This window comes from Nomia melanderi, chromosome 14, assembly GCF_051020985.1.
Source record: "Nomia melanderi isolate GNS246 chromosome 14, iyNomMela1, whole genome shotgun sequence".
In the NCBI taxonomy this organism is placed as follows: domain Eukaryota; kingdom Metazoa; phylum Arthropoda; class Insecta; order Hymenoptera; family Halictidae; genus Nomia; species Nomia melanderi.
In genome coordinates, this window is record NC_135012.1 from 1,169,743 (window position 1) to 1,182,599 (window position 12,857).

Consider the following 12,857-nt stretch of genomic DNA (forward strand, 5'->3'; position numbering starts at 1 on the left):
CACGAGGTATTACACCGAGACGAAACGGAGGGACGGAGGGACAGAGACAGAGAGAGAGAGAGAGAGGGAGAAAGAGATAGAGAGACATAGAAAGAGACAGAGAGAGAAAGTAAGAGAGACACAGCGAGCGAAAAAAAAATTACGTTTCGTATTCGTTCGACGGCCGCTAGTCAGCGCTGAAGTAGTATTTGCGCGAATTTCGAAGAAAAGCAGGAATGCGTGTCTAGAAGACGATCGAGCGCGAGGGGGTTAGGAGGGGACGGCCCAGAGGGGCAGAGGGGAGGATGTATATTGAGCCCGCGTCAAGAAGAGCATTCTAAAGATACTCGGTTGCGTTTGTGAATCGGAGTCGTTCGTGTGTACATATATTTTTTTCTATTCTGTGTGTGTGTTTTTTTATTTCTTCGGTTTTTTTAGTACTCACCGATCAGTGGAAAGATACTAGGCTGGTCCAGTAGCGACTTGAGACTGTTTTCAACGAGGATGGGAGAAGAACGGTCCTTGTCACTCATTTCACGCACTGCGCCACGAAGCCGCACGTTCCGAGGTACACACGCACACCAGCTCCGTTCGTATATTACGGGGGAGGAGGGAGGGAGGAGGGGGGAGAGGAACACCGCACAGAAGAGCGAGCGAGAGCCGTGTATATTGGTATATACGGTTTATGTATGCGGGCACGCGAGAACTGCGGATGTATACGTGAAGCGGAGCGAACAGGTACACACGAGGGCGAACGTGTAATAACAGCGAGGAGAGCGCGACGATTGGGAACCGATTGTGCCTCCCGTGGGACACGATCGAATGACGTTCTTCCAGACCGGCAGAGAGAAAAGGCGCCCGCACCCGAACCTCTCACCTCGTCACGCTGTTACAACTATCACCCGAGACGGTCGCGGCCCGTTCGAACACTCTGGCCACGTTAAAATAAACGCGGAGCGCTACCCTGTGCACGGTGCTCTTGAAAATCAATCTAAAAGTGGCTCGGCTGGTGGCGCAATCTCCTGGCTACCCTCTGGACCGACTCGCGAACAAGTGAACGACGCCTGCCGTACTGATAACGAACACTGTCTTTACTTTTGCCTTATCGCAATGCGCGCGCATCGATCGTCCTCTGACCGTCCCCTCCGGTCCCCCCGTCACCCTCCGCGCACGTCGTCCGTTGTACCTCGTACCGCAATACAAATTTCTCGGTCATGATCAACGGTTCTTGTAAACTCTTCGATCACGAGATTTCTTTTCATATTTCTTAATTTATGAGATCTCTTGTTGACACCAACTTCGAAATGAACTGTGGACCTTCTGAGATGGAAACGGTTGAATGATGTTTACCACTTGATGGTACGTTATTTTGAATGTATGGTTGCAATGGTATAGATTCTTGTCTGTGTCTCTCTGGTTGTATATGTGTTATTTGCAATAAGTTTGTCGATGTTTTTGGAATAGATTCTTTATTTGAATTTGAATGGTTTGTCGTTGAATTATTCGAGATAATCCGTCATCACGATTTCATGCGTTTCTACGCATAAAGTTAGTGTGTTAAGAAACAATATTCGTTTAAGTTTATGAATCTTGTGATTCGTTGAGAATTGAATAGCTCCAACGATGCTGAGAAATTTGTAACTTCTCGTACACAGTTTGTCAGATGTAGAATGCTGGATTTGTTGCGCATCACTCTTTTATGTACAAAACTTACAAAGTGATTTACAGTTTGTCGTGAGATTGTTATTATGAATGAACATTTTAAGTACAGATGCACAGAGTGTTTTAGTTTGATGTATGCTTAAATAAAATAAGGGGAGGAGTATTTGTTTCATTTGAAATTCTTCTTAAATGTCAAATATTAACTTAGAAAGACAATTTCATTACGTACAGTACGAATTATTTTGTCACATGCTTAAGATCTTACAGTATAGTTGAATACTATTTTTGGTTTTTAATCGTCATCAATTGTTTGTAGAATGCAAATATTTGATACAAACTTTACAAAATATTTTGCACCTAATTAACATTAATTATGTACTTCTTTCTCTATCCTATATGTAAGATATTTGCTACACTCACATACTCATTGACTACCTAACAAAGCTTTGAACAAATTTATATTCTACATTATGTTTATCAGCCTGCTTACAAAGTTTGTTTCAGAATATAAACAACAGAAGACCTCCAGACTTAAAGCACAAGTTACATGCATTATCTCTTGCAACTAAGTACTCTTGGCGAAAAGCGAACAAAATGCAGAGTGAATAGGCAGTATCTTAAATATTTACATAAAGTTATATTCTACCGATTTTTAATTGCATTCGACATTCAGCCACTTAATTTGTAGAATGTCGGTGCATCAAATTTATCACTAGATACTTTCATTCGGTAATTCATTTATATGGATTCACTCAAACCCAAACGCTCAGAGATTCAGTTGTAGTCTGTGATGTGGTAAAGCTACGTCGATGCTGCTTCAAAAGGGCTTGAATTTCAACTGGTGTGGAAGACCACCTACGATGTCTTGTTTTGTCCAAAGGTACTTCAGGAAGACCAACTTCCGTGTGACAACCTCTGATAGGAGAAATTGGCAGAGCACTGGGTAATCCAATTTCTTGAAATGAACTCATCGAGGAGAATCCACTCTCATCCTCTACGCTGCTTACGCTGGCAGCTGGTTTAGACTTAGAATATCTTTCCCTTTCTTTCTTCTCAATTTTTCTGGTACATTTATTTGGCGTAGAAGTCGGTGTAAACATGAACGTCCTGTCATGTTCTGGCAGTGTAACATTGAAGGAGTTATTAGCCGGAAGAACATCTTCCTCTTCAGTGGTTTTACTGCTTCCTGAATTGAGCGACGTAGCATCAATGGACCTCCTACCACCCGGAAGAAGATTTTGTAAGCTCCTGTTAGCTTCGACAACGTGGGACAACGTTTTCACGAAACAAGTTCTATTGTCACTATCTGAACCTCTTGATTCCTTTTCACGATCACAATTGCGACGATCCGTGTAACTGATAGCTTCCTGTAATGTTGTCGAATTTACAAAGCTATTGTTTTGCAGAGACAGTGATACCTCGTTGTGATGATTGTTATGTCTATTCTGATCTACCTGCGAAGGAGAAGGTTCAATGTTATTGTTCCGTCCGATACGCAACACCATAATTAAAGATTCTTAAAGTTTAATTTATGACATGGACAGGACAGACAGTTTATTGTCCAGTTTATTCTTCATTAATATTTTAGAGCTTCATTTATCTACAACCAGCATTTTCACTTACGCGATATTAAGTTTATTTTAGTCATAATGAATGTTTATATATACATACGCATATGCAGTTATCGTCTGGCGTGATTCTTGCTAGATCTGGTTCCCTCATGGCCAACAGTGATTGAACAGTTCTCATTAACCTGCAGCATTAAATAACACCAACGTTATCATCTTTCCAATTACCAAAATAATTTTCATCAATGGTACCAAACAAAGTTAAAGCTAAAGTCCTCACCTAAATGCTTCCTGGGACAGTTTCTCAGGTGGTACCTCGTTCGGATTTAGCTCCAGCTGTTTTGGCCTCTTGTAAACTACTCCCTCGTGAGTCTTATTGAGATCGTGCGACTTGTTACGTGGTGGCGTGCAATGTACTGGGTCGTTCCTGCGCAGCACTGACCAGGTGAACTCTCGGTAACCGGTGGTACACGGGGAGATCTGTGTGACCGATTTCGCCCTGGTAAAACGTGACGAATCCGAAGAGGAAGACGAAGAGGGCGTCGAGGCACCACGGTTTGGCGAACAGTCTGCGTGAACCGCGTGGACGCTTCGGCTACGAGGAACTCGTCCAGTCGAGCCCGTATCCTTAAGAGTACTCTTCTCGTGAAGAATATCCAAGCTTTTACGGGCTCGGTCCAGGAATCGCACTACCTGCTCCATTAGGGAACGGTACATCTGTCTGTTCGCCTCTATCTGTAATTTGAAACAGAAGGCAATTAGTAAATCACTTTAAACTATTGTTTCAAAAGAATTTTATGTTTAAACGCTTTATGTCCTGAAGATATTTCAAGGTACCTGATTAAAATGATATTGTACACCAATTATAATCAAATGTTTTATTAAATCTGATTCTTTTGTTTGAACAGGATTGAAGATAAAGGTACCAGTAGGATCAAAGTGAATTATATTACGTTGCATAAAAAACGCATAATAAAAAGTAAATTCTATAGTCATTTGTAACCTTGTCGATCTAAATATCCTCTAACACGTTAAACATTCATAACAATTAATATCTTCCAAATATAGAATCTAACAATATCTTCGAATTTTGGTCAACACGAACACCCCTTGTATATAATACAGACGCAAAACCGAAATTGTTTCATCCGAGAAATAAGTAAACACCGTCCGAGGCACACGTAAACTTGAATTTCAAAGTAAAACGGTGCGCACGACCCCGATCGGCCGAACCAGAGTAGGAAAAGGACCTCATTCCGCTCGGTATTAGTCAGATTAAAGGAGCAGTTTCTACTGAAGATAGTGAAAGTGTTCTGCAGCTACGAAGAAAAAAAGAATGGCAGACCTCAAGGTGTCGGGACACATAAGCGTCCGTGAGCCTCGGGCCAGCCAACCAAAACTGCCATGTACGGAGAAGATAATTTGTTAAATTAATCAACGCAAATATGGAAAAACAACACTTCGCCACGGGAATAGCAGGCGTTCGCCTCTTAGAACTTTCCCCGTAATTAATCGAGCATCGATTTCCAGAACTTCAGCGTTGCTCGCGGAGAAAGATGCTTGAAACGCGAACCTTCGTTCAGAATGTTTTCAATTTGCTCGTCGATGAGTCATTGCTGTTTTAGTGTCAAGGGACACACTTGCACGTCGGATCCCGTGAATCCTTTATATGGTTCGGTATTCGGCAATAACGCGTTATCTCGATAAAATTGTCCGACCGGCGAAGAGGATTAAATAATCGGTACAAGGTAATCTGGTCGAGGGCATTACCAGTTTCCCGGGCGGCTCGGGCTACGTTAAACGATCGTTAGCCGCGATTACATACAAACCTGTTTCAGTTGCCACTGCAATGTTTCGATCTGCGTCTGGAGAACGACATTGTCGATCATTTGCGTGTGGGGCGTCCGATTCACCGTCAACGCGTCCTGCAATCTTCGGTTCTCGTCGATCAGCGACTGGCATTGCTATAACATAACGATCGGATTAATTAATTGAGACGATCGTGTCGAGACAACGTGAATATCAGAAGAAAATTGAAAAGAATATTCGGCGTCGATGTTGCTCGAAAGCCGATGCGGTTGAGACCGGAAAAAAATTGAGAAAATTAATGTTCTTTAACACGTTGGTTGGTAAAACTTTTGGTTTATAGCAATAGGATATTATTTATTCCATTAGAATTGACAGACATCAGAAAATATCGAAAAATGGTCCACACTGGCTTGTGAGCGACTCAACTGCTAATGAGATGACGTCGCTGCAAAATTTCGCGGAGCAAAGTACGCAAAACCAAAGAAATTTAATGTCGAATTGTTTCATTGAGTTACGCGTTAATGATCATAAGACCTAGAGAACGTGCGTTCGAGAAAATAAACACTCTTCTCGGTAAAACACGGTAAAAGTGTATTTCAGAAGTATTCGAAAGTTCTTAATTTAATTGGACTGTGTAGAAAGAGAACTTTGGTAATCCGAAAATCATCGTTTTCATAACACTGTGGCTATTAAAAACTCGGTGCATTAGCCTTTCAAATGTTCCCGTCGCGTTTTGTTGGAAATTTCGATAGAGAAAATTGTGTTAACATTATAGAGCGTTAAAAGTGCAAATAGATGAAATTATTAGGCATCGCTGAAGAACGTGCAGCGCGCGATCGGCGTCTTCGCGAATTAATTAACATTTCCGAAGTGGCGTGCTTATTGTTCGCGCGAAAAGCGTCTGGTTTCTGGTACAACTTTCCTGGGCGCAATAATTCTTTTTTTAAAGGAAGAAAGAGGCGCAATGTGTGCACGCGTTAATACAAGGTTTCACCTTGCGTAGGAGATTCTCACACGGTGGAGTGAACACAAAACCGTCGTTAGCAGAGCGTACGCGTATTTATTGTGCAACAAACACAGTTCTTCTGCCGATAGACCCTCCGGAGTAACACTTTTTCACTTTTCGAGTAATCCTATTTCCTTTCTGATGGTTATAGAATTCAAGCCCCTCGCAACAGACGTAAAATTGAATCGTCGAGATTAGAAGGGAGATTATACAGACAAGACCGTTTTAAATTAAGCCATTAACTGTGCCATTTTACTGTTTTCCTTTGTTCCTGAAAGAATTGATAAAAACGGCTCGGTCTAGCTTCTGATCTCGCTGATCCTATTGCCAACTATGGTCAGAAGTTTCTATTATTTAATTGTGTACTGCGAAATGTGCGCGTGTGCTTCATTAACGTGTACCAAAAACGTAGGTATTCGTTCTTAGTAACTTCTGTTGAATCCGAAACGTTACCATTTCATCAAGTACCATATACAGTGGCGTTCAACAGTTCCCCACCATTGACTTCTCTCCTTTGAACTCATCCTTTCAAAGAAACTTCCAAAAACGATCTGTATGTATACTCCTAACATCTATATTGGTAATTACTCAAGATTCTAAAGAATCAAACAGTTTAATTCGGATCAGTTCAGTGTCAAGTGCCTTTAGTTTACTTTAATTCAAAGTTCAGTGCCTAACATAGTTCCAATAAACAAACTTGATTAATCCCCTAAACGTTCGTCTCGAGCACTCGACGCATAACGAGTCCATATTCTCAATAAAAATCCGAATACGTACACCCGAATTACCGAAACCCGACAAAACTCTCGAAATGACCGGCGTCGGTCGCCATCTTGGAGAATCCCGGCGCGTGCGGCCGCGAAGAATTCTAATGAAAAGGCGCCGCCGGCTGGGAGAGCGAGTTTCAGTTATTCCAGTCACGAGGCCATTATCGAACAAACAATTAACCGTCGAACAGTTGCACGAGTTACTAATCGAAGCCCGTTTAAGAGCGTGCGTGTCGACAACGGCCGGCACCATTGAAAGAATCGGCGCCCCTTCTGCCCCTCGGCCGTTTCCTCCGAGGGACATTTGCATTTTTCACCTCTTTTTCTCTCCTTTTCGGCGGGCGTAAAAGAGCTGCACGCAGAAACACGAGGGTTTCTGACATTTCCATACAATGGCGGGAAAAATACGGTACGAGTTGCGAGATATCCGGCGATGGGCCATGCTTGATAACGAAGCCAGGACGCGCGAGATGTTGAAAGAGTCGTGCGTTCATCGTTCGAATCGGTCGCCGCGTTCAACCGCTATCGCCGTTATTGAAACGGCAGACAGAAGAATTCTGTCCCTGACACACGCCTGCCTTTTCGTGGACGGCTGAGGACGACTGGCGGAAATGTGAAGGGAGATACGGGCGAGCGTTGATTTCGTGCCGTCTTTTTGTTTCGAGCTCTTCATCATTTCACGCTAGAATTAAGTGTGTTTGTTAGAATCGACGTGCAGTCCTTTGTAAAGATCGATACGTTTGCCTCGATTTCTTCGAATGTTGTAGTATTTGAGTGGAACCAGTTATTATTAAAGTGATGTTTATCAATCGTTGCGAAGAACTAATTTTGAAGGGTACGGTAGTTAATGGGAAATGGATAATTATCACGATAATAAATAGTTGATGTGTATGGAATTTTTCTGCTTGCCTAGTTTATATATAACTGTAATACTTATTTCATTGAGAATTACTAAATATTGTTTTATTCTATTTTACGAAGCAAAACCAAAAAGAAACCGTCCGACAAAATGGATCAAAGATCTGGGTCGATGGATTATTGCTTAATCCTTTGATTCGTTTCAAGTGTTCTGCAAGAAGTCTTTTCTTTCAGCAAGTTTTTAACGAGTGATCGATGACAGAAAATTGAAGCGAAGAATTGACTGGACTGGAGATTTAATCGTCACCTAAATAATTCTCGAGGAGACTACGCGTGAAGGGTTCATGGAAGTCTCGCACAATTCGTTTCTCCATTTTCGCAGCGTTTAGAAAGAGGCATTTGCTTCGTATCAGGAATTAGAATCAGGCCTCCGCTTGCACAATAATGATGTATTACAGATTTCATTAGCAGCTACTTCACACTCGTTGAAGTAACCGATTCAACTACCCGGACTGCACGGCGAGTGTGCACGAACCACACACTCGCTCTATTAATTTCTTAATTATAACATTCGCCAGGTCGCGTTATTATTGTACTCGTATCTGGTGCTTTCCTCTGGTACACACTGCTCGCTCAATATTTTCATTGACGAATAGAAGTTTCCTTGCGTCACTCAAAATTCCTGGCAAATAGTTATCACACTATTTCTCATTAACTTGTCTAACTTCCCCATACTATTTTACCTCGAGAAACATTACAGATTCAATGACTAGAATAATTCCTCCAAAGATTGTTTACTATTACACTGTCTTCAGTTTCAAATAAATTTCTATACGCTACAAAATTATACAGAAAACCTAAATAACAATGAATTTAACACTCGGGACAGAATAATACGTTCCATGCATGCGAGTGAAAATTAAAAGAATCCCACAGCACAGTTCCCTAACGATGGATAATAGAATAAAAAAGAAGCGAAGTAAACGGTGCATCATTGTTTTGCTCCGAGCAACGCGAATTACTCGTCCACCGTTCGAATAATTATGAACGGTACCGTATGTACACGATGACGACCATTAGTACAAAAGAGCCTAGCCACAGTGTACAAGTAGAAACGAAGGAATACTGAATAATTCAGGCAGTGACCGTAGCCGAGTGACGTCATGATAGTATTCAGCCGGTGGACGGTTCAAGCTGACCGACCATGCGGAACCCCATCCGCTCGGGACCCCACTAAAAATTTCAGCTTTCCGTACAAATTCCCCTTTGCACGGCCGCTAACGCCGAGCAAGAAACCCGTGGAGGTCAGCCCGAAGAAACCATACGCAAAACGTCCCGTATCGTTACTTAACTGTACCGTTTTCCCGAACAGCAAAAACCCAGCCAGGATTTTCTTTCGCCGGCGATGCGATGTTCCGAGCAGTGTTCGCGAACACGCAACATCTTCTTTATTGCGTTTTCTACGCGATAGCTAGCGCTGGAACCGCGCAACTGCGTCGATTAGATTTTATTGTTGTTTACTTATGTTCTGTCATTTTGTTAGAATTTTGTTAACAGTGGAACCACCAAATGGTACAATGTACATTCGTTGATTTTTCTCTTTTGCGATTATTGAAGAGGTATGAATATCTCTGAGAAATTAGTAAAGAAGTTGATTAATACCTAAGCTGAAATTAATAAATCCACGCTTGTAGTTTTTATGAGATTTTCAAAAGTCAGTTTAAGTGCATGGTAATAGTGTTAGGTTTTGTTAATAGTATTCAATTTTGTTATTAGTATTGTTAACTTAGGTTCTGTTGTAGATTTTTATCATCACGTGATACGCTTGTACTTATGTTTCGATGAATTTTCAACTTTCATTGGAAAAGGATACTGTCGATGAGTATGTTTGAAAATTGTGTACCAAAATCGAAGAAGTAGAAAGTTTATCTTTTCGTAGTTTACATGGAATTCGCTTGAGAATGTTGCGCAGATAACACTGACCAAGCGTCTAACAGTTGACTGCGAAGCCTGTGTCCATTGTTGTAGATCTCCACTGGAAAATATGTCTCGAGTGACACGTAACATTATGCAATCTGTGCACGTGAAAGTTCTACTTTCCAGATGTATCGTAAACAGTTCCATTATCCGGATTCAGATTTTCATCTGCGTGCACGCGTCCCGCATCTAAATAGGATCCACCAGATTCGAAACTCAGATCTTAAGGGAGCGATAGTTAATGCGCCTACTTAAAGTCGGAATTTATTAGTCTAATTCCACCTCGAAGAGTAGAAACGATAGTCATCTGAAAACTGAAACCAGGGGCGCGTTGCACAATAAAATACGAACTCATATTATTAATAAATTCACGCTCTAATTCGCTAATACCTACGACGAGCTTGTCTTTTATTGTGCAAGTGGCCGGAGGAGGTCTGACGAAATCAGAACTAATTCTACTTTCGAGAGTAGGAGATACAATTATTGAACAATCGATATTACGTATGGATGTTTCAGTCAATTATCAATCCTACTGTCGAGAACATGAAATCGTCATTAAACATTTATCAACTGTACATTACATCTCATCCAGATTTATTCCTTGTTCTTCTTAAAGAAGCTATTGTAATCTAACTTTAGTTTTTCTTTAATTTATTCTAATTTTATTTTATTTTTTCATTAAATTATGCTAACTTAACTTTATTTTTTCTTTCATTATTATAATCTAACTTTACTTTCCCTTTGAACTATTGTAATCTACCTTTATCGCTTCCAAAACCTAAGAAATGAAAAGTTAAGAATTTTAATCGCCACGTTTCGATTATCCGGGGGAAACAGTTATTTTACAAAAAAACCGCGAACACCGTTACAGCATACCGGGTGTCGAAACTTTCACGAAATCGCGTGTTCTGTTTTTTAAGAAATCACGGTACAGAATGTTCAAGGCCTGAACGATAACCGTCGAAAATCGGGACCCCGACCGTGCGTCTTCCGCTTATCAGTGGTTTCTCAACGCCGCGGGAGATTAAGAGAAAAAAAAGTCGGTTACGGTGCCTGGTCGCAGTTTTCACGTTCATGGAAATGATGTTCCAGCTAATCTGGCGATTTACGAAACGCTTGTTAAGCGAATCGCCAGATAAATTTCTAATCTAAACGGCCGTTTCAGATTTCAACGAATATATTTGATTAGCCGCTTCCGTAGCGTATGAATTACATTTACGTAGCAAATTAAACACCTATTACGCGGAAACTGGTTTTAATAAAGCATAGACTCCTCCGAGTAACTCCCCGGGGATGATAACGAAGATGTAGATCAAGAACGATAAGAAGAATTTTGCATCGTAAATTCGCGAACATCAGTTCACTCGGCGCACTTTAATTAATGAGCACTGAACCTGTGAGCATCGTGCATACGAAATGCAGAACGATCTGGAAAAAATAGAGCAGAATATTCTACAAGTTTTAGTAAACCCTATTATCTCTCTCCTCCGTATTTAATCGATCAAAGACATTTTTCGTAATATTCAACAAATATTTAAAAAAACATTAACTTCATTCCTCGATAGAATCATCATACTATTAATCAACGCAAATAAATTCTGATCACACAGTCGTTCAATCCTTTCAACTTTACCGATTCCTCAACATTCGTTTCGTTCAACGACACAATCACATTTTATGACCAACCGCAAATATATTGCGCAATCGCAAAATAATTTGATACAATACAATCTGAATTCCACCGAATCAATACAAAGAACCACCATCCGAAACAATGTCTCCCTTCAATTTCACCGATTCCCAAGATTCGTTCCACAAACTCAACAACACAACCACCACACTGTTCCGATCGCCAAAACCAAACAATCATTAATCGCAAACCGATATCCACCCAATAGCCATTCACCTAGATCATCCTCCAGCCTCCTACCATCTGTTGAATCTCCCAATAATCGTAACAAACAGCAACAAGATCGACAAAACACAGCGCGTTCGCCAGTATCCACCCCTGTTGGGTTAAAATCGTAGCCGCGGGATGAATGGCTGCGTCATCGACGAGCAGGGTACATCGTTTCGGAGGACAGAGACGCGTGCATCCGGTCGCCGGAATCAGAAACATGATACGATACACGAAATATGTGACAGAATGAAGTTATAAAACACGAGGAACAAGTGGAAACGAAGAGAGAGAGAGAGAGAGAGAGAGAGAGAGAGAGAGCGAGAGAGAGAGAGAGAGAGAGAGAGAGAGAGAGAGAGAGAGAGAGAGAGAGAGAGAGAGAGAGAGAGAGAGAGAGAGAGAGAGAGAGAGAGAGAGAGAAAAGAAGTAGCAAACGTAACGGGGACGCGAAGAGCGAAAGATGTAGAGACGAACGGAGCGAGAGAGAAAGAACCAGAGAACCACAGAGCGAACGAGCAAGAGGGAGAGAGACGGATGCATTAAGGGGTGATTCCAAAATGGCACTGCGACGCCGAATTTATTTTTGGTGCATTCCAGTCAAACGAACAGAGAGAGGCCCAACGGGAGCGCTAACGCGCAGACGATGTTTTGCTAGGAAGACCCCGGCAGCCTCGTCTTGTTGGAATACTCGGATCGCTTCTTTTTAGTTCGATTTTCCGCCCTCTTTTTCCCTCGCGCCGCCGTTCGCCATCTGCTCTCTTTCCATTTCCGCCGCGTATTCAAATCCGAGACGTTCGACGATCTTTTTCCCTCCGTCTCCCCTTTCTCCCGGCCGGTTTTTCTTTGTGGTTCTCTGTTTTTCCCCGTCGGTTTTCTATGTCTGTTTTGCGGGCCGATAACGGTGATCCAACGGTATGCACGTATTTATCGAACGATTATTAACCTGTTCGAGGAGTAACGGAGCAGAGTCGGCGGCAGACGTTTGCGGCTGATTGGGTTCGACTGGTTTTGTTTTCGTGAGGACGTAGGCGTGTAGATTTAGTGGTGGTCGTAATGAAAATTGAATCGATGGTAATAAAGTAGATCTGGTAAGAATGGAACCTGGGTTAATAAGAGTAATAGCAACATTCAATGATGGTAATAGAATGTGAGTCGATGATAACGAAAATCTAATAGTAATAGAAACTAAGTGAATAATAATAACAAAAGTCTAATGATAGAGTTTAAGTTAGTGGTAGGAATCTCTGTAATTTATCCTTTTTTTTAATTCTCCTTCTTTCCCTTGCTAAATACATTTTCAGCTTAATGAATCTGTGTATTCTGTATTGTAATTA

At 41.5% G+C, this 12,857-nt stretch overlaps 1 protein-coding gene and 1 long non-coding RNA gene across 2 annotated transcripts in view; one reads left to right on the forward strand and one right to left on the reverse strand.

The window, feature by feature from the left end:
• Positions 1 to 126: 126 nt before the first annotated feature.
• LOC116428582 (uncharacterized) lies at positions 127 to 7,353 on the forward strand. The gene is made up of 4 exons (XR_004235279.2): positions 127 to 1,338; positions 2,136 to 4,188; positions 4,278 to 4,957; positions 5,048 to 7,353. It is a non-coding gene; the product is annotated as an uncharacterized LOC116428582 (long non-coding RNA).
• Positions 2,394 to 12,857, reverse strand: part of LOC116428567 (uncharacterized) — a 33,348-nt gene continuing 22,884 nt past the window's right edge. Inside the window, exons 3-6 of the mRNA XM_031980356.2 lie at positions 5,039 to 5,173; positions 3,490 to 3,944; positions 3,313 to 3,394; positions 2,394 to 3,095 (exon numbers count right to left, since the gene is read on the reverse strand). Coding sequence (XP_031836216.2) covers positions 2,394 to 3,095; positions 3,313 to 3,394; positions 3,490 to 3,944; positions 5,039 to 5,173 — 1,374 coding nt within the window. The remainder of the gene's footprint in view (positions 3,096 to 3,312; positions 3,395 to 3,489; positions 3,945 to 5,038; positions 5,174 to 12,857) is intronic.